Source organism: Cricetulus griseus, chromosome 4 (genome assembly GCF_003668045.3).
Source record: "Cricetulus griseus strain 17A/GY chromosome 4, alternate assembly CriGri-PICRH-1.0, whole genome shotgun sequence".
In the NCBI taxonomy this organism is placed as follows: Eukaryota; Metazoa; Chordata; class Mammalia; order Rodentia; family Cricetidae; genus Cricetulus; species Cricetulus griseus.
In genome coordinates, this window is record NC_048597.1 from 212,431,213 (window position 1) to 212,453,399 (window position 22,187).

At 40.0% G+C, this 22,187-nt stretch overlaps 1 protein-coding gene across 2 annotated transcripts in view; it reads right to left on the minus strand.

Annotated features, from left to right (window-relative positions):
* The window catches only part of Dnajc13 (DnaJ heat shock protein family (Hsp40) member C13), a 106,040-nt gene that overhangs the window by 21,258 nt on the left and 62,595 nt on the right, over positions 1-22,187 (minus strand). For both annotated transcript variants that reach the window (XM_027414353.2, XM_035443910.1), the window contains exons 29-43: positions 21,204-21,288; positions 18,686-18,840; positions 18,154-18,199; positions 15,578-15,732; positions 13,928-14,129; positions 11,939-12,054; positions 10,939-11,017; positions 9,175-9,310; positions 7,073-7,257; positions 6,659-6,733; positions 5,432-5,551; positions 4,500-4,679; positions 3,549-3,716; positions 893-1,006; positions 149-265 (exon numbers count right to left, since the gene is read on the minus strand). In XM_027414353.2, coding sequence (XP_027270154.1) covers positions 149-265; positions 893-1,006; positions 3,549-3,716; positions 4,500-4,679; positions 5,432-5,551; positions 6,659-6,733; positions 7,073-7,257; positions 9,175-9,310; positions 10,939-11,017; positions 11,939-12,054; positions 13,928-14,129; positions 15,578-15,732; positions 18,154-18,199; positions 18,686-18,840; positions 21,204-21,288 — 1,933 coding nt within the window. The remainder of the gene's footprint in view (positions 1-148; positions 266-892; positions 1,007-3,548; positions 3,717-4,499; positions 4,680-5,431; positions 5,552-6,658; positions 6,734-7,072; positions 7,258-9,174; positions 9,311-10,938; positions 11,018-11,938; positions 12,055-13,927; positions 14,130-15,577; positions 15,733-18,153; positions 18,200-18,685; positions 18,841-21,203; positions 21,289-22,187) is intronic.

Genomic DNA, 22,187 nt, shown 5'->3' on the forward strand with positions numbered 1-22,187 from the left:
AGATGAAGAAGCTCCTACTTACCCAGGACAGTTTATAATGAGCTCAGCAAATAAAGTGGTATAAATTCCAATTTGTACAACTTGAGTAAGACAGTAGTAGTCTTCAGTAAACATGATCAGCAGACAAAATGAGAAGCCAAGCACTTACCTCTAGCTGGAAAGTTGGAACTTCATTATATACTCTAACAAAAATCTCGCCCACAATCAGTTCTTTGGCATGGTCACTGTAGACAAATTCTGCCCCATACGTCTTATCACAATCACCCTTCAAAAAAAGAAAAAGAGACTGTTAGATGTAAGGATTTAATGTTCAGTTCATAAATATATCCTTTTGTCTCACTGCACTGAATGTTTCTGAGAGAGGGCACATGTGGTGTGGTGTGGCGTGTGGGTAGGACATGGCTGGAGTAGGCAGAAGAACGTTTTACTTCTGCTAAGACTATTAGGACTCATTCTGAAGTCTCAGCAGGTCACTGGGGTGAGTCAAGAACTAGAGTGGCAATATAAAGCAGGTGATGACACCGCTCCTCTCATTCCTCCAGGGAACATTTGGCTCAGCCACGCTATGGGGTGGGGGTAGAACTGACTAAGAAATGAGCACACTCAGACCCGGAGTTACATGTATGTAAGTAGCTGGTGCTGGAGTTATAGGGACTGGGGATAAAACTCAGGCCCTCTGGAACATTGGTGTGTATTCTCCCAAATGCTGAGCCATCTCTCTAATACCCCAAGGTATTATTGTATACAACACCAGGCTATCCTTAAAATGGGCCAATCAGAGGTGGCCAAAAGCTATTGATTTCACATCTAATTGGTAAATAGCACATCTTGCATCATCAAGACAGATTCCATCAGAATAAGTCACCTAAGAGCATATAAAACAGTAACATACCTTTTTAATCATATTTTCTTGTTGGGACTCAAGAAATTCAAGCAGTTCTGCCCTTGTGGAGTTGTTCCACATCAAATAAGGGCTCTCTGTGTTGCTGTTAAGCATCTTCAGAACCTAGCAAGACAGTATACTGTTAGGTGACACTCAGGGAGCCTTGAGTGTCAGACTGCAGTTGGTACCTCTGTAAGTCTGACAAGCTTGCTGATGCACTTCATCTTGCTAAAGTTAAGGAAAACCAAGGCTACTAAAGCTGGATTATTTGTCACAGGTCTTCTATCAGTAAATGTGATGGGGGTGGGAGGGAATCTGAGCCTGATTTCAATCAACTCCTCAGTCTTTGTTCTGCTCTGTGAAACCCAGTACCAAAGTATCTAGTGAGCAGTAAGTGTTTCTAAATACATATATGCTTGAAACAAAACCTGTATCTTCATGAAGCACACTTCTAAGGAGAATGGGGGGTGGGCCCAGCTTGGATTTCCAGTCTTGGATGTCCCTGACTCAGGCTGCAGCTGAGGAGCTCTGCAGGCGCATGATGCTTCCCTTTGGCTCTCCAACTGTGGTGTAAGCACATATTCCACACCTCAAGGGTCTGAATGAAAACATGTTTCTATTTATAATTTCTAGAGCTCTAGGCCAGGAAGAAAGAGCATGTGTGGTGTGTGAAGAACTGCCCCATAGGCTCATATATTTTGAATGTCTGGTTCCTAGCTGGTATAACTGTTGGGAAGGATTAGTAGGTGTGGCCTTGTGGAAAAGGTGTGTCACTGGGTGTGGGTTTGAGGTTTCAAAAGCACACACCAGGCCCAGTCTCACCTCTCTGCCTCTGCCTTCTGATAAGGATATAAGCTCCCAGTGACTGCTTTAGTGCCATGCCGGCCTGAAGCCACACTCCCCGTGCCATGCTGACCATGGACTGATGGGGGATCCCTCTGTATGCCGTGATTAGGTGTTTCTCTTACTGGTTGATGAATAAAGCTGTTTTGGCCAAACAGCTGTTCTGTCCAGGCAGAATTTAGCTAGGGGCGAATTCCGAACAAAGAGGCAGGGAGAAGGGCAGAGAGAGAGACACTATGTAGCCGCCAGGAAAGCAGGATGCCAGGGCATCACCTCGGTAAGCCAAGGCCATGTGGCAATACACAGAGTAATAGAAATGGGTTAATAACTAAGAGAGGGCTAGCCAATAAGAAGCCTAAGCCAATGGCCAAACACTTATAAATATATATGAAGTTCCTGAGTGGTTATTTCATAGCAGCTGCAGGAACCCAGTGGGTAGGAAGAAACCAGTCCAGTGAGACCGAGATAGACAGTCTCCCATTACAGATTAACCCTCTGAAACAATAACCAAGCCCCCAATTAAATGTTCTCTTTGAAAGCTGCCTGGGTCATAGCATCCCCTTATAGCAACAGAACAGTACCTAAGACAGCAAGTAAGCTTCATCATCTACAAAGCCATCCAAGCCTTGCTTTCAAAGGTTATAGACTACTCGAGAAAAATAATGATAAGAAAAATCCTCATGCTGAGACCAGGCAGTTTCAAACAAATCTCATGAAATACAGATAGAAATTATGGAAAGACTTGATCTTGAAATAAAATAGATTTAAGGCTGCAGAGGGTGATTTTGAAGTTTCTGGTATTTCTGGAGAGGGTGCCTGTAGTCAACAAAAAACACTGATCTAGAGCAGAAGACCTGGGGGAGAACACAGCTGGTTCCTCCTCAGGGGAACTGAAGTCCCATACCAGAGCATCGAAAGCACATACAACTGCCAAGCAAGCAAGGGCTCAGACTATAAATGTGCCTGGAACTTTGGAAACCTGAGGACTTTTGCCTCATGAAAGTACAAGATGACAGTAATGAAGGAGGGAAGGAAAGAAGAAGGAAAAGTGGCCCTCCATTCTACCACTTGAGGGTGACCACGGCTAACATCTGGTGCAGATCCAATAGTCCACTGGTTTTCTAACACCAAACATGGGGTCTAACCTGTTCATTCACAATCTTTGTTGCCTCATCCTGTGGCAAGGATGGCCTTGACTTTGTGGGATCTGTAGCATTAACAACTACATGCTGTTGTTTAAGTGTCGAAGCCTTGTAACGTCCTGAGGTTTCTCTTATCCAAAGCACTCGACACAGCACCTACTGAGTGCAGTTTTACAGTTGAATTCCTTAATGCTGTTGTCCTAGAATGCTTCTCAGTGACCCTCACCAAAGAGGACACACAGGTTGTGAGGGCGCTGAAGTGGTACTTATCTACCATGTACTGATGTAAACGAACGTAAGCAGGGGTGTGGAGCTGCACGGATCTATTTTCAGCATTTCAACCTTGACCAAGAATAAGCTATGAATTATAACAAACATCTAAACAAACTTAGTCCCTGACTAGAAGCATCACTACAATTCATTCTATTGTCCTAGTCCTTCAAGGCTTCAAGGCTGGTAAAGATAATGGTGGGCTCTGTTGCTGAGAAACATGAAGCTAACTCTGTCCCAGAGGTTAGACTCTAAGGTCTGTTGTCACTGCCATAAACCCACAATACACTCAGTTTCTTGGCTAAGACAATAAGCAAATGAATACTCAGTTCTCAGGTTTCTCAGAGCAATTGGGATTATCCAGTTCCTTTTGCACTGTTCACAGACCCAGCTAGTGCTATAGCCCGTACCTCAGTAGCACTAGCCACAGCAAGCTTTCTAGCAATGTAGGGTGTCAGCATGCCAGCCAAACTCTTCCTTACGGTTGGATTTTCTGGGGTTGCTTGATCATCAGGCAAATACCCACCAAGGCGACTCAGAGCATGGACACTGAGCTTGGCAAGACTGTTGGCCACTTCCTGTTATTAAAAAAAAAAAAAAGAAATTAAAGTAGGTATGTTTCCTTACATAAGTGACACAATTAACTTTATGGAGTTAATATTGTATAGAAACATTTAAATGATCATCAAGGAAACAGCTGGCACAGGCATACCAATATTAGCATCACAAAAGTTCTGCATTCAAGATTTATTTTCTTTTTAAACAGGGAAACCCCTTTAGCCTGAACATGCTCATCTGTACCCAATGCAGTGTCTTACAGAATCACCTGGAAGTATGGTGAAGAGAGAGAGACAGAAAGGGAGACCTAACTGCTAGGTGTACACGCTGGGAATATGAGCAATAAATGACAACAAATATGAAGCAAGAAATGGAAGACACATAAAAATCACACAAGTACAAAGATGCTGGGGAAAGCTAGTCCCAATAGCCTGATACATTATTACAATTCCCTATTATATAATCCTGAAATCATAATATTGACTCTGAGTAACTGAGAAAATATTACATGATTTCCACTCCTTCAATTCCCTTGCCTTAAATCCCTCAAGCATAAATGGTTAAAATCAGAAGTGGTTGTACACAGCAGTGCACAGCTATAATCCCTGCCCTAGAGAGCTGGGAGACAGGAAGACAATCTGGGCCATGTGGTGATTTTGAGGTCACTCTGGGTTACATTTAAAGAATGTTTGCCAGCTTCAGGAGCAGTCAACAGCCATTTTGAAACACTGTGTCTCTGTATGGCTCAAGCTTTGCTTTCTAAATATTTACTAAAAGTCTACATGGTTTTTAACTAAAGTTACCTGCTGGTTTGTTTCTTCATTTTTCTGAATGCCACTCTCTTCCAATGTATAGTCATAGTTAAACAGATAACCAAGCAGATGCCACAAAATTCCAGCCTGAAATAGATGTGTCTGTAACCAGAAGTCCACAGCAAAAGAACTGACACATTCCACTGCAAGGGCAGCCACCCGTGGGATACTCTGCAAGGAAAAGAACAGAACTGATTTGCAAGGTGAAAAACGCTGCCAAGGGAAACCAGCTATGAACCCATGCCAAGCTAGCTATCTTTTCAAACAAAATATCTTAGGAGTGTGTGGAGACTCAGAGAATCGGCTTTCTCCACTTCCATCTAAATGAAATGGAGTAACAACAGCAACACTGCTAATACAATCAGAGATCTGAGCTTCACACCAGTGCCCTTGTTCCTACTAAACCTTCTGAAGGCATCAAGCAGAAGCAGCCCAGGAACTTTATCAGGTTCCCCCGTCCCAGGCGCCTCACTCCAACGTCAGCACCTCCATCCTTTCTACTCAACTCAGCTCAGGTCTCTTCGCAGCCAGCCACAGCATCTTCAGAGCCCACTTCTCTCGGCAGTTCCAGGTTGGGAATCAGCATGTCTTAGATCTCAGAAGCCCTCACAGTGAGCAGTGACTGCATCACAACTTTTACAAAGTCCTGCCCTTTTATTAGATCTTAGTCTCATCTTCTCTCCTTCCTCCTTAGAAATTGACACTCACTTCTTCTGGCTATGTCACTACAGTCTTACTTTTTGTGGGCCAGAATAAGAATAAACCCATCACTAACAGCAATGTTTCTAGAAGGATACTTAAAAAATACGAGTACTATACTTAGAAATAATTTTGGGTAAACACATGGCTGTAAATGAAGCACTTGCTGTCTGAAAAGAAAACCCACAGGGGCTGTGCCCAGAAAGGACAGCTGTGAGCTATACCTTGCCAAAGTACAACACTCGGCAGAGGTCCTTGATGATGCCGGGCATCTCTGTGATCTTCTCCCGGCACTCTTCAAACTGTGCGGCCACGCTGTAGCACCTGCTTATGTGTCCACAAACCTGCAGACAGCGTAAGAGCCAGGCAATCACATGTACAGTCCTTATGTAAAACACGACAGAAGATAATCTACACAGATGTGTGAGTGATGTTCCAAAATTAAACAGGACATTCTGATTAGATTAGGACAAATCTTCCTAAGATTTCTTATAGATGCAGAGGTCAGCATACCGTGGGCATACACACCACAGCTTGTTTTTGTGCCACCACTAAGCTAAGATAGTTTTATTTTTTTAAAAAAATGTTAAAAGTGCTATGAAAAAGCAAACAATAAAACACAAAATACCATACAACAGAGAATGTAAACTTAATGCCTTAAATACCATTCAACTTTTATTTTAAAAAAGTTCATGCAGCTCTTAGTTAAGGTATTTTTGCACATTTATTAACATAGCAGGGTATCACAAATTCTTTTCATACAAGCCACCTCAACACAGCAGATGAAACTCAGAGCCAGTACTCAATTCATTTACAATCAAAGCCTAAGGAAAGGAAGAGTCACATAAAAAGCCATGCTCTATAATTTAGTGAATTCATGATGGGTTTCTATCAAAGAATCAAGCGATTTCAACCTTGACAAACAGCAGCCTGTTAATATACTTGTGTGGAGAGCAGAGGAAGAAACCAGAGAGGTGCAGAGGTGACTCACACAAGAATGACAAATGTGACGAGTGTTTAAGTGGTGATGGGAACCTGAGGGTCCAGCACACTGCTCTCCATCTTTTTTAAAAAGAGAAAGGTGCTGGGCCATGGTGGCACATATCTTTAATCACAGCACTCAGAGGGCAGAGGCAGGCGGACTTCTGTGAGTTCAAGGCCAGCCAGGTCTACAGAGCCAGTTCCAGGACAGCCAGAGCTGTTACACAAAGAAACCCCATCTTGTAAAACCAAAAGAGAGAGGGGTGAGGAGTTACTGGAGTGAGGACATTTAGTGGTGCTCTGATGGTGCTCTGATGGCACCTGCCTTGTCTGCAAACCTGCCTGAGAACTACATCATCAGTCCCACTCTACACTGAGAAACGCAGTAGGGTGGAAGGCAGTGACCTGTGTTTTAAGGAACACCCCAGCTGACATCTGAACCACCCGTCTAACATAACATGTAGCCTCACCTGCACTGACATGTCACTTGGTTTACTGGAGCGATTCAGGACAGCCACGCAGCGACTAAATGCCTCCTGCAACACCTGTCAAGGAAGAAGGGTAAAAAGCCTTTTCCAGCATGAATAAGAGCACATAACCTTTTAATGTTACATATTTGGTAACTAAATTGACATTTGTTAAATAAACAAGTAAATAAAGGGCCTCAAGGGCTTTTTAAAACCATTCCCAGGAACTACTTTATAAGTGACATTATCTTTACCACCTCTAACTCAGCACTCCAACTCTTGCTATAAAATATGCTATCTGCTGGAATAAAGGAAAAGGGAAAACTGCCCCAAATGCATTTGTTTTGAGAGATTCTGAGCTGTCTGCTAGGAGCCAGGTGGGCAAGTTAAGATAAGCTTGAGGCTTGACACTATTACCTCTAGCCCATTCTCTCTTCTGAGTTCTTCCGCGTTTAGGGCTGAGCAGTTGACTGTGTGGAAAGCCAGCTCTGCAGCCGCAGGCAACAGTGGTGATTCTTTTGAGAAAAGGAGGTCATCCGAGGTCTCCATTGTTATAGTTCTAATTAGCATTGGGTATCCTGCATATTTATAAGGCTGTAACTCTGAAACAACAGAAAGACAGTGTTAAAGTCACACCATGATTCAGTTACAGTACCTCAAAAAATAAAATGGCTCACATACTAAACGTCTCCTAATTTACCTTTTCTTTTTGGTGAAATCATGTGGTGAATTACAATACTTTCTGGTAAATTAACTGCACTTAGCATGGAGACAACTGATTTTTTTTGAATATCTGTTTTCTGTCATCCATGTGACCTTTGTAATTTTTCACCTGATTGCATTCAGCAGACACAGCAAGTGTTCCTGTAATTACACTGGCACTTAGCACACATCTCTCTTAAGGAGTACAAGTGAGAACTGTGTGACCAGCTTCTAAGAACAGGCTCCCCATGTCTTCTATTTTACTATTTGTTTTAAACATTTACAAGTCTTGAAATATAAACTGCCTCCAGAAATACCAAATTAAAAAATGTATTAACTATTTACCTAGCTCTGCTGATAAGTACACTCAGAGGTGAAAGCTGTCATCTGCAGGTATACAATGAAAAATTTAAATCCAGTCTGTTTTTTTTTTTTTTTTAAAAAAACAAATATTAGATGAGGCAAAGATATGCAAATAATCAGTCATAAGATATTTTTAAATTTTTGTGTATGAGTTTTTTTATCTGCATTTATATATCATTTGTGCATGCCTGATGTCCTGGGAGGCCAGAAGAGGGCACTGGACCCCCGCAGGAACTGGAGTTAAGGATGGTTGTGAGCTACCATGTGGGTGCTGGAAATTGAACCTAGGTCTTGTGAATGGAAGAGCAGCCAATGCTCTTAACCACTGAGCCATTTATTTCTCCAGCCCCCTCGGCCATGGTATTCTTAAGCACCTTTGTACTTTCACTTGAAATAAGAATAAAGTTTTTTTGTATTTTGAAGCTGAGCAATAATTATCTGCCTTAAATTATACTGTTTTAAGCTGGCTTAAGAAGGAAAAAAAAGTAAACACTTATGTAAGAGTATGTATGTGTGTATGTTTAAAACATAAATTATTTGAGATACATTTGTAACTTCGTTCTTAGCTCTGACTAAGATGTTTATGTACATGCTGTCTTCATGTCATATACAAAAGCATGTTGATCACAGCTCTCCTCAACCTCCAGAATCCAAGTGCAACTCCCTCTCGACTTCCCCAGACAATCCATGCTGTTCTCAAATCCTCACCATGTACTCTTTCTTCCTTCTCTCTCCACACCATCTTACATTGTTCCTAAGCCAATACAATTATCTGGTACATTAAACTCAACAAAGAAATATTTTCACCACAGCCTTAGAAATTGTGGCTGTTAACTGCTAGAACTACAATGGCCATGAAAATACATGGACAATCCTGAACCCTGAAGTGACCCTCATTTCACAGAAACCAGTGTTTTTCTAACCATTCCAAAGGACACAGGGTCTTGAGAGAGACAGTGTGTAACAGAAGGTGTGAAATGAACAATCTTTTCAAGTTTCTTCATTTTAAAACCCAAACACGCTTGGTGTTCTCCACCTTCTGGGGCTGCTGGAGCCAGGTCAGGCAGTCCCTTACATGTCAACCAAGATCACTAAACAATCTTTAATGTTGTGAGTCTATTTACTAGCTTATATATCATTCAATGTATGGCTAGATGCTAGATGGCTAAACACAGATTAACCCCGTAGCACCACAGAACAGAAACCTCATTTGGGAAGGAATACTGAAACCTTGTTGGTGCAAAATCCTGAAAATCACAGGCAGAAGAGAAGGCACACAGCAGGTACCGTTTGAGACCTTCTTCTGGAAGACAGCTGCTTTCCTGAACCAGAAACTCAATTCCCAGAGTCCTTTGCAAAAACACTTTCAAATTCTTTAGAATATGCTGCAGAACAAGTAACTCAGTAAGATGAGTGGTAAAATAATCTATGATCTGTCATGACGGAGAATTTACCTTCTTTATGGCGGTTGAAAAGGATGCTCTGTGTTTTCAGAATTAAAATTATATTCTCTGGATCTGGCCCATCCACTATTTTTGTTGACTTGGTACATAAAAATTCATATGCTTTATTTACTTTTTCAAACATGTCCTGTATGTAATCACAGACAATTAGGTTTTAGTTAGAAATTTTCTTAATTAAAACTTAAAACAAGACATAATTGGTACTTGGTTATTTAAATCACCAATTTCTTTAATTATTTTATTTTCACATTAAGGAATTCATTCCATCTGCTTTCTAGCTGGAATACTGTAAGAGGAAACTACATTTTTTTTTTTCCTGAATAAGTAGCCAAGGATTTCAATTTTATGCAAGGAAAAATATTTAAATAAAAATTTAAAATATGCCATAAGTATATGTGAAGTCACATATACTAAAGAGCCTGGAGATGCAGCCCAGTTGGCAAGGCTCTTGCCTAGCATGCATGAAGCTCTGGTTTGATACTTAGCACCGAAGAAGCTGGGCATACATGCTTGCAACCCCAAAAGATAAGGGTAACAGAAGTTTAAGGTCATCCTTGGCTGTATGACAGCTAGAAATCAGCCCAAGATATATGAGACCCTGTCTCAAAACAAAACAAACAAAAAATACCTAAAACAAAAAACACAACAAAAATCCCTAAGCTCCCCATATACACCAAAGACTGACAATGTAGGAAGATTATTGATAAGAAGTACTGTTCATTTTATTCTTTAAAAACTTTTCTATTACATTTTTGCCTATGTGGGAGGGGGCAGGGGCGCACACCTGCCACCTAATATGTGGAGATGAGAGGACAACTTGCCGAAGTTAGCTCTCTCTTTGCATTTTGAGTTCCGGTTCGGTGGCAAGCACCTTTACCTGCTAATTCATCTGTCTGAGCCCAAGTGCTACCGTTTACTGAGCGCTGTGACAAGCACTGTCTTAAATTGCATTATCTTATTTAATCTGCAAAACAGCTATTTGGGTGTGTAGCACTAGTGTCTTCATGAGGATCCTGCAACTTGGAGTCAGCATATGATTTACTATAAACGAGATGTCCGTCAGCAGCAGCATACAGCCTTATGTGAGAGTCTGACTCCTGTCACTTTTGCTACAATAGTTTTATTCAGTATTTTAATAATCTAAAAAGTTAAGCCTAGCAATTTGACAAGTAATGCCAGACTTTCTATTTTATTTTATTTTTTAAAGATGAATTTGAATCACTAACTTCACAAAACAAAGCAGCAGCAGCAACAAAAACCCATTAAACGACTCCTTTTAATCTAAAAGCAAATAAAAATGAAACAAAAACAAAACAAAAGCCAACCAGGCCTTTAACTTTGAAAAGGTTTATATTCACTTAAGTGGCATCTTTTCAACATCAGGTCTTCCTTGTCAGAAATACTCTTGTGTTTCCAATTCCCTACTTCTTCACTCAATACAGTAAGAATTTTGGGTGCCATTTGAAAAAAAAAAAACATGATATCACTTAATCTGCATGGTGCTGACATACCTTAAATACAGTTTATCTATTATTCTATGGTTGATGATTAGAATTAATTCTCAAACAGAAATGGGTAAGACTAGAGAATAAATTTGTCCTAAACATACTAGTCACAGGAACAGCACTTCCAGTAGACAGAGAGACTACCCACTGAGAAAGCACAGGCTGTGGCTAGAACCCTGCTCATATCAGGTACATAGGATGAAGCAACCAGAACAAAACTGAGTGAAGCCATTCCAAAGGCAGCACGTACCCTTCCTTCTGGATTCTTATCGGGATGGTACTTCTGTGCGAGTCGGAAGTATGCTTTTCTGATCTTGCTTTCATCATGCCTGGAAAGAGGGAAATTGTCTGTGAATACAGTAAGGTACATGAAAAACTACACAATTATCTAACAGGATGCTGCAATATGCTCACATATATGTCAGAAATTGTACACCGATCCCATATTTGGAACTGTATATCAATCCCAAATATTAGGTGTCCAATTAAATCCAGTAAGATTTAAGTAAGATTATATTTTTATGTTATCTTTATAGGTAAAGCAAAAGCTAAAAGTTCCCTAAGCAAGGAACTTTATATTATAAAATGCAGTTGTTTACAACATAGTTTTAATATTATCTATTAAAAAATTTAGAAAACTGTATTTGGGATTTGATAAACAAAGAAGTATGCTTTAAAATCTAACAATCCATCAAAATGTCTACAATGCCACTGCAAACTGTGTAATTCTAAGTTACTGTATCAATCAATATTAAGGAAATTTTGCAAACATTCTGTACTCTAAAGAATGCCTTTTAAGCCATTTTTCTCTATGGTGTGTAGTCACTACAGACTCCCCAGGGATGCTGCTGATCTGAGTGCAGTGTCCTGGGCACACACGTCTACCAGACTTCCCCACACACAGCATGCACTGGAGGAGCAGGCAGGAACCAAGAATGTTCAGGAGCACCATGTGCCAGGTGATGGCCAGGCACAGTGCACACAACAGTTCAATTGATAAAATGCAATGGTTACCAACAAGATCACAAGAATGTATCTGGTTAGTAAATCTGTAATATGTCACAGCCAGTGGCTAGAATTGCAGATTATTCTCATGGGCCTTGATATCAATAAATATGCCAACCCCCAAAACAAACAAACAAACAAAAACCCTACCCTTTAAGATGGCTTGTTTAAATGAATTTTTATCTTTGATACCAATGCCTTAAGCTAAGGCAGACATATACTACTGTAGTAATGAAATAACTCACAGCCCCTGGCCTGCAGGCAGATTGAGCACTTCGTAAGCATCGTCTATCGACATCATAGGCGGCTTCTTTTCCACTTCCTTCTTCCAAGCGTCAAGGGAATCTTTCAGAAGCTTAACCTTAAAGAAAAAGGAGTAAAATCTGTATCCAGTAAAATAAAAGGATTCAAAATATAATTTTAGGTTTGTACAATATTTGTGCTGTGTTTATTTAAATCAGTATTTCTAGGCTATCCAACTAACAGTGTAATGAAATGCAAAAATCTTGACACAGTTGGCGCCAACTTATTAGTTACAGAACTTCCTTCTGTTTAAATTATATTTTTATTCTTCACCAATGTATCTCTACTGTTAACTTTTAAAGAAATAATCATAAAACACAGAAAATATCAAAATTAGTACAAGATACACTGTACTAAGAAAGCAAGCACATTGTGGAACCTCTCTTTAGGTCACGTACTATTATTAATATGCTGACATTCAAACCAATGCAGGGGACAGAGAACTCACTGAGGCTGCACAGGGATGGGGAGACAACAGCGAATACCATCACATGCTTGTACACCAAAGGAGCATACAGCTTTACACACACTGTCAGACTCAATTATTTTTTCTTGAAATGTGCCAGGCTGGCCTTGCAACCTTCCTGCCTCAGTCCAGAAAACAGGGAAACACAGGGGTTTACCACTCAAGCTAATTCTTTAAAGTCTGAAAAGCACGTTAAATTCTGCAAAGTGCATTTCCCAGTGAATAAAACTCTGTATCACTGAAGAGCTTAGACGCTTTCTATCATTTCATGTAGAACCCTGTCTGAACCAGTGCCAGGCTTGTCTATGTCTGGTCACAGCACCGTGCAGATACAGTGCCGTGTGGGACCAATGGCAAATGTTCTGACACCTTTAATGGGAAGTTACAATGCACGGGCACCCAGACCTACTTTCCTCCTTCCCACACCCAAGGACTCCAGATCTGCTCTTCTGTACACCCGGGAGTGACATTTACATGAATACTCTATCTTCAGAACCTCTCTTACAGACAGCAGCTAACATTTCTATCACCTCCATTCTAGAGATGAACCCTGAGGCTTGGTGAAATCAGGCAATATTCTGAATATACACAGACTCCTTAACAGTCAACCTAAAACTGTCTCAGATACCAAACACCTATGACCATGAGCTCAGTCCCCATGCAGTGGGGACTGCTGGCATGTACACTGTGACTATCTAAAAGAAGCTACTATCCTCTGTATCACAGAAAGAAAAACTATCCAAAAGTGTTTAGAAATTGTTTTTGTAGTTTAAGAAGGTGCTATGTGATATTTTGATTTCATCCTAAAAATAAAACTTGCTTTGAGTTAGAGGGTGGAGCTAGCCACTAGCTGACCAAAATTAACCATAGAGGTTTGGAGGACTGTGGACAGATAGGAGATAGGAAGTAGTAAGGCGAGGCTGAGAGAGGATCTCAGTCCTTTGAAGGAAGGAATGGGAGAGGTAGGAAGTCACTGGTGTCTGTTCCCCTGCTTTTATGATCTTTTGGGTTCTTAGCCTGATATCTGACTACTGATTTTTTACTGGCAAAGAATAATTAGATAAACGTTTTATCTGACACACAACATGGGGCACCATTTGTAGGCAGAAGTTTCTGTCCTGTAGCCGCTCTTAAATGACTACCGAGTCTCATTATTAGTTATAAATGCTGGCCAATAGCTCTGGATTATAACTAGGTCTTACAATTAAATTAACCCATTTCTATTAACCTATGTGCTGCCATGTGGCTCATGGATTTATCTGTCCTGCAGAATGTCTTGCTCCCTCTGCATCTCCTGTCAATTCTTCTGACTCCCCCTTCTTCTTCTCAGCATCCTCTGTTTGGTTCTCCCCCAACCTTATTCTGTCCAGCTATTGGCCAGTTAGCCTCTTTATTAAGCCAATCACAGCAACATATACACACAGTTCAAAGGAATACTCTGTAAGAAGGAACAAACTGAACTTACTGGGTCTTTAATTGGCCAATCTGGAAAACGGAGTGTATCACAAAGTTGTTTGAGGTAATAAATATTACAAAATAGTTCATTTTCTAGCTGTGGATAATTGATAACTGGGATGGGACAATATTGATAAAGTGCTCTTGTATTGCTCTGCAGGCGAGGTGTGAAGTCAGCAAGATGAGCAGCAATCTTCTCTATCATGAGGCGCCTACAATCACAGAAGCTTCCGTTCAGGCATTCTGAAGGATTAGTTTACTTAAAGAGAAACATAGGTAATCATGCAAGAAAATTACATAAATCTTCAGAACTACTCAATTATAAAGCTAGATTAAATGTTACTGAGTATTGTAATTATACTGTGTACACCCAGGAAAAATAAATCTAGCAGTAATAAAGTAATCAGTAATAAAGATCTCAGTAATAAAGATCAAAGACAAATGTCGATCTACTCAGTCTTTCCTACTAAAAACTCAGCCAATACAAAATCTGATGGTGTTTGCATGTATACCAGGTAGCAGGACAGCCATGCACGAAGGCTTGCTACTGCCTGAAACAAGCTCATTATGCTAAGCAGAACTCAATGTGGTAAGAAAAATCTTTCAGAGAGGAATTCAATACAATTTAAAAGGAAAAATATTACACATAAAAATTATTTCTAATTTATTCATATTCCTACATATTTTCCCCAACAAAAATATGACTGACACACAGAATAGTGTCTAGAATAAAACAAGCCTAAAGGTCAACCTAGCCCAGAAATCTAAGGATAATAAATAGGTGGCATGGAGAATGTAAAGTTGGTTTGAGAACTGAGTGACTCATAGACCAAACATCAGGCAGTTAAGAAAGCTGAGGGCTTCACAGAGGCAGCTATCACCCTGGATCTATGAACAGTCATGAGCAGATGAAGTGTATGTGCAGTGTACACTGAAATGTGTTTCTGGGTCTCGCCTTTTCCTGTTTCCACAGACTTCTCCCTTGGCATGCCTTTCCTTGTAATGTCAAAACCTGTTGGCTAAGGTGTTGGTTTGAAAGAAAATGGTCCCTGTAGGCCCATAAGGAGTGGCACTATTAGAAGGTGTGGCCTTATTGGAGAAGTGTGTCACTGTGGAGGCAGGCTTTGAGGTCTCATGCTTAAGCTATACCCAGTCTCCTTCTGCTGCCTGTTGATCAAGATACAGAACTCTCAGCTCCTTCTCCAGCAATTTCTGCCAGTTTGCCCCCATGCTTCCTGCCATGATGATAATGGACTAAACCTCTGAAACTGTAAGCCAGCCCCAATTAAACGTTTTCTGTGGTCATGATGTCTCTTCATAGCAATAAAACCCTAACTAAGACACCTAGGAAATGCTCATCAAGTTCTGATTCATTTTATATGAGCATAGTCTGTGGATTACATGCCAATTTCCAAGAATCCAGAAGGTGTGTCTTGATTGTATTGCCATTAGCAGTAACCGGTCACACTCTTATACAAAAAAATCTATTAACAGTAATTTATCAATTCCTATGAGAATAGAAGAAGCTTCAGAACTTGTTAAAAACCTATCAGTTGATTTGGAACATACAGAAACTGTAAGAATGCTTATTGCAATGGAAGTCAAGCCAGGAGATCAGCAGCAAACATTCTGAGCATAAACAAAGCCAGGAGTTATTCACCTCATCTCGCTGCTCCAGATTGCTTCCGGAGTGTCAAATTCACCTAGGAAAATCTCAGAAAACTTTTCAGGTTCATAATTTTCTAGGTAGCAAACCATTGCTTCAGGTAGGATATGTCCAAGTATACTTCTCTGGAAAATATCCTGTCCTTTAGTCTTCAAATAAATAAATAAATAAATAAATAAATAAATAAATAAATACGGACAAAATGTAGTTAGAACAATAAAATCACCTGTACTTTTTTTTTTCTTTTGCTAAATGAATTAGAGCATTTCAAGAAAAGAGCACAAGGCCAAGTGTGGTGGGGCACAACTTTAATCCCAGCACTATGGATAGAGGAAGATGGATCTCTGATGGATCTCTGTGAGTTCAAGGCCAGATAGCCAGGACTACAGAGAGAGAGAGAGAGAGAGAGAGAGAGAGAGAGAGAGAGAGAGAGAGAGAGAGAGAGAGAGAGAGAGAGAGAGAGAGCCTTAAAACAAACAAACAAACACAACTGGAACAAACCACTTTTGTGCTGTAGGGGGTTAGAAGAACACAACCAAATATGAAGGCAAAGGCAGAAGCAACAGCCACCAGCTTTGCAGTAGCCTTAGCCATCCTGGGGGTCGGGTCACCTGCACCACCACCACACAGGACTAAGGATGAGCCTGTGGCCGAATAAGGATGATGGACAACAAGATCCATAAAGACATATATTACTTACCTTGTATTCTACCAGTTGCTATAGTTTCTACCCATATCCGCCATTTTCAAAATCTAGTAAGTCTAGTTCTTTTCAAAATTATTTATTTAGAGTGTGTGTGTGTCCGCCCACTGCCAGGGCATGTTCATGGAGGTCAGAGAATAACTTGTAGATGTAGGCTCTCGCCTTCCACTATGTAGGTCTTGGAGACTCAATTCAGACCTCTAGGTCTGGTAGCAAGGACCTTATTTAATGAGCCACCTCACTATTCCTTAAATCAAGATCTTAAAAGAGGCTGGCTTTCATGAAATGTCTATAGAATTTAAGGGGGGGGGAACTTCATTTAAAATAATTACAACTAACTGGATCAAGAAGTCCAAATCTGGCTCACAATTTAATATGCTACATTTTAAAAGTCATTTCTCTTAGGATTGAAATCTGGTTCTAATGAAAGCAAATGACTCTCTTCCTTCCATCTAGGTGAGTTAACAAGTTTTACTTCTCTAGGAAAGCAGTAGAGATGGAACAGAAGCAAATTCAAAAGCAAGACTTTTCAGACTTTTTACCAACAATAGTGATAAATTAACTTGTTAAGCTGCTGGGTGAAAATGCGCTGTTCTGTTTCCTAGAGTTCTATTACTTGGGACTTCCTACAAATAGAATTTTGCTGTAATTATTCAAAATTCTTAGGGTGACTATAATTTCTAAAACAGAAGTTTTTGGAGTCTGGGGAGCTCTCTCAGAGGGTAAAGTGCTTCCTGCACAAGCATGAAGGTCTGGATTTAGATCCCCAGAACCGACATCAAAGCTGAGCAGGCAGCAGGAGACGTAACCCCAGCAAGGGGATGGGAGGGAGATGACACCAAGACAGGCAGATCCCCAGAGCTCACTGATGAGCCAACCCAGGTGAAACACTGGACTTCACATTTAGTGAGAGGCTACAGATACATCTCAAGTTGACCTCTGGCTTCCACACAGATACACAGGCAAGCACACACACAAAACCCCCTTGCCCAGTTGTTTTGTTTTGTTTTTTTCTTAAAGAAACTTCCCATATATTGATGCCCAGAAGTAAAGGAGAAAGGAAGGATGCCCCCAAAAGACTAATTCTGTATTAAGCATCACTAGAGACACTGCTTTTTTATATTCTCACTTTCTACTCATTAACCCCGTAAAATGCTGGCACTGCCCATTTCATGTAAACAGTGTCAGAGAAACTCATTTCTCTTGATTCTTCAGTAGCTACTCTATGAAACCTTCATTACTGTCAAGTTTGAAATGTCAAAGTGGTATAACAATGTTCAATGTCTTAACTAGTGGTCTGCTTTGGGTAAATTAAAAAAATTAAACACTCTAGCAAAAGCTTAACAAGTTTGAAGCACCTGCTGCTAACTGATAGGTAATAAAATCTCAGGTTGATGGCCTCCTAAGTGTCATCTTTCTTCTGCTCCCAGTTTTCCTGAATGCAAGGGCAAGAACACTCCGAGAGCACATGAATACAGTATAGCTTCAAAAAGGAAACCTGCCATCTCTTCTGCCTGGGGATCTGAACACAAGGAAAGTTCCAGTCGTAATGAATCATAAAGGATTTCAGATTACAATAACATCTCTACAAAAACTACTAATCTGACTCTGACTTGAAGAGGTAACACACTAAGAGCTACCAAATGATAACTCATAGTTGTGATTTCAATGTATGCAGAATGGGCAATACTTCCATTTAAAAAAATCTGCTTAGCCTTTCCATGTGCAGGTACTGCAAAGAACAGGAATGAATTGCTAAGTGGTACCTGCCCTCAAGCCCTTACAGCCTAGCAACCACACATTCCTAAAACTACCTGAGTTGAGACAGCTCACTCACTGTCTGTGTACGGGCAGTTAATGTGCTTACCTCCTCAGACTTGAAAGCCTGCTTGGTATGTGTATATTTCAAAAACCTAGAAATTAAAAAAAGTGTCTTTCAGATTAAAAAAAAAACTGATTAGGTTTTGGTGACTTTATGTTTCTAAAGAATGGATCATTAATGAATTCTTAAAAGGTTAAAAAGAAGTTAAAAGGGCAACTCATAAATCTATATTCCCAAATTAATTTGACCGAGGAAAGACCTGAATTGTGCTATAAAGATTTCGAAGTACAGTTATATTAAAGCTACACAGCAATATAGAAATATTTAGTAAGAGAGCAAAATATAAGACTGCATGTACAAATAAATCCATTTATACTTAATATATGTATACACATAATAAAATAAATTTCAAATACTAGTTCTGGTAAACTGGCACAATTCTGAATACCTTCTCTTCTACTTTCCAAATTTTAGATACTTAATTAGATAACTATTATAATAAAAAAGCAATGATGCAAAAGTTCCTGTTAAGTGTGTCACATAAACAGGTAATTTAAGACAATTTTCATTTTCTTACCGAGCAACAGGAAGCACGTTGGAACCTGTATACATCATGATAAAGAAAAACACTCCACTGAGATAGAGGCGAGGTAATTGTGGATTATCTTGCATAATGTCGTGCAATAAGATAGCAACCTTCTCAACAAGGATAGGGTCAAAGGTCAGCAGGAGCTGAAAAAAGTAAACAAAATATTTTGTTTGGTGGGTTATGGTGAGGTTATCAATTCTTACATCCATGGTATTCAATAAAGGTGCACCAGACTCAAAATCAACTTTAAAGGGATTCATTCTGCATTTAATGCAGACAGTAAAACACTGTTGAGAACTGATAAAAAATGAGACCAGATAAAGGCCCAAATGTGTCCGAAACCAGTTTTGTTATGTTGTTACAGTAAAGCTGCTTGTTTGAGAGTATCCCTGATGTACACGCATATAAGAATGTGCATATGGATGTGTTGTCTACATGCATATGTTCATGGATGAGAGGTGTGTGAGGGTGCATGCTACACACGTGCATGTGTGTCTATTACTGCATTAGATTCAGTTAAGCTGATATGAACAACACCCTGAAGGATACTTAACTCGAGCAGAGCAAAAACCAGCCCCTAGTGAAATGGCACTGAAAAGCAGGGCTAGAAGTGCAACTCTGAGGCTGCCATGACCACAAACCACTGAGACACCACAGGCTGTAGAACACTGAGGGGACACCTCAGGTCACTGACTGCATCTAGGCTAAAAAGGACCTAGGCAGAGCTGCTTTGAACAAATGTATACTAAGCCAATTTAGTAAGTTCTACTTATTAGTTTACATAATAAAAGTGGTATTTCAATTTTCATTAAATACTTGCTTCCAAAGAATCCCAAATTTGTGGTCAATTACTACTAGTAAAAACAAAACAAGCATGCAAGGCAAGGTGTAAGCATTATCTCCATGCGACAGGCCAACAGACTCAGATGTAAACACTAGCTCCATGTAACAGCCAATAGATTCAGGGGTGAGATAACAGAGTGTCAGTCCTCGCTCCATGTGACAGGCCAATAGTCTAGATTTAGGTGTGAGAAAGAAGAACTGTTTGTCTTTTTAAGTTGGTGTCTTAAATTTCTCCTGCTTCATGTCCTCTCTCTTCAACAAGGCAATTGTACTGTTTCACGCTATGGCAAGTTTTAGGAAGGAAAATCAAAAACAGTCATGTAGGATTTTCTCAAATATTATGGGTAGCTATAGCTTGAGATGAGGCATTGGGAAACAGCAGATCTTGAGTTTTACCTCACATTATCAATCAAACAACACAGTATTTCAAGTTGCCATGGTACAAGAAAACCTAGAATACCCATTCACTGTGCACTATATATACCACTTTAAAAATTCTTAAGCAAATTCAGCAATCTTTGTATATCAGTGATTTCCATAGCTATTAGGTAGTAACACATAAATGAGGCCTCTCTGAGGAGTGGATGGGGGTGGGGTGGGGAGAAGGTGGGGAGAGTGGAGGACAGGGGGAAGAGGGAACTGGGATTGGTATGCAAAATAAGATTGTTTTAAAAGTAAAATAAAATGTACTGTCACTCTCATTTAAAATGATAAAAAACGAGCCGGGCGTTGGTGTCGCACGCCTTTAATCCCAGCACTCGGGAAGCAGAGGCAGGAGGATCTCTGTGAGTTCGAGGCCAGCCTGGTCTCCAGAGTGAGTGCCAAGATAGGCTCTAAAGCTACACAGAGAAACCCTGTCTCGAAACTGCCCCCCCCCCCCCCGCCCAAAAAAAATTCTCTGGAATCTACTTATTTGGGTCTATTGCTAATCTCAGTTGTAGTTACTATAAATTTCAAAAGAACAGCATAATGCAGAAAAATAAAAAATTTTAGTATATCCTACGTATCTAACTGTATGCTTTGGTGGTTGCTGAAAACTATCAAAACCCAGGGAGAATGCTAGTGAGTCTGCTGTTAGCTGTTAGAGAAACAAGTGTGCCCTTTTCTTGGCTGGTAGTGCACACCTGTAACCCCACACCAATCTGTAGCACCAAGGAGTGTACCCTTGCAGTTCCCACAGTGGTGGGATTTTTGAGAATGGATAATAAATAAAATCCTTTTTGAATCATTCTGGAATCCGAAGACATCACACATTCAGGTTCCTGGATATAGAATCTTCCCTAGTATATACCTAGATTAACAACTCAACTGAGAATGTAGATTATGGCTAGAGAGATGGTTCAGCAGTTAAGAGCCTTGACTGCTGTTGTAGGGGACCTGGATTTGGTTCCCAGCACCTATCAGGCAGCTCACAACCAGCTGTAATGCCAATTCCTGGGGACCTGATACTCTCTTCTGGCCTCCAGGGGAACCAGGCATGTGCACAAGATACAGACATACACGGAGGCAAAACACCTTACACATAAAAATAAATAGATCTTTAAAAAAGGATATCTGAAGCAAATGCAACTTGGGGTTCAGCTTTATGAAAATGGAATGGGTTATAATGAAACAAAGACAAGGGCTTATAGGAAAATAAAATAATCTTTCAAAAGTGACCCACCTGGATGACATGGGGAAGGCAGGTGCTGTCTGACAGCAGTCGTTTCACTCTGGGCAAAGGACGAATGATGGCATTATCCTGATCCCTAGAAAATATTTTCTAAGGTCAACATTTAATATATTTATTGGAATTTGTATGTTCAGAGCATATAACATTCTACTAGGCATGAAGCAAGTTACCTTCCTCTTTTGTAAATGAAGACTAAGCTCTCATACAGCTGGGAACATGATTAGGTATTTGGTTTAAATCTACTGGCTGTTTAATATGACTTCATTTCCTTCCATAAGATTTCCTTGAAAAACAGTACCCTAGAAGAGCCAAAGACTCTTATTTATTATTTAATTGATTAAACTTTGTGTTGTCTAACACACTGTCTGTGGATAGTCCCCCCAAAGGCCCTATATCAAGCTCTGTCAAATAAACTTGAACCTTAGTTTAACGATGGTCAGTACTTTTCAAACACAGCCTTAACTAATGCATTACTATTTCTAAATGCTAACTGTATGGTTTTGAGTCTACCCTGATTTTTAAAGAGAACTATGAGGTGAACATACAGTGTTTAAAATATATGTTTTTTAGTCATTTCTATCAGGTTATCATAAAAACAAAATGATGTGTGTGCAAATATTTTATGAAGACTGGATATTCCAGGTAAAGGTTACAAATGTGATTGTTACAGGAAGTAAATCCTTGCCTGTAATGGTCCTTTGAGTGAGCTGTGAGTTGTCAATCATTCCGTCCTTCAACAGCAGGCCTGGCTAGCCTGGCAGATCAGGAGCTGGCACTGAGTACTGACATGGGCTTTAGGTATCTATGACGGTTACTACCACTGCTAGAATCCAGCTGATAAATATCAACTATGCAAGATTTAAAATCCCTCAGAAAAAGTTGCTTTAGTTACCATATCAGTATAACTTGCAAATTATTTATGTTTTTTGTAACTGTTTCAAAAAGTTTAAAGGTCAAAGAAGCACTATCCCTAAC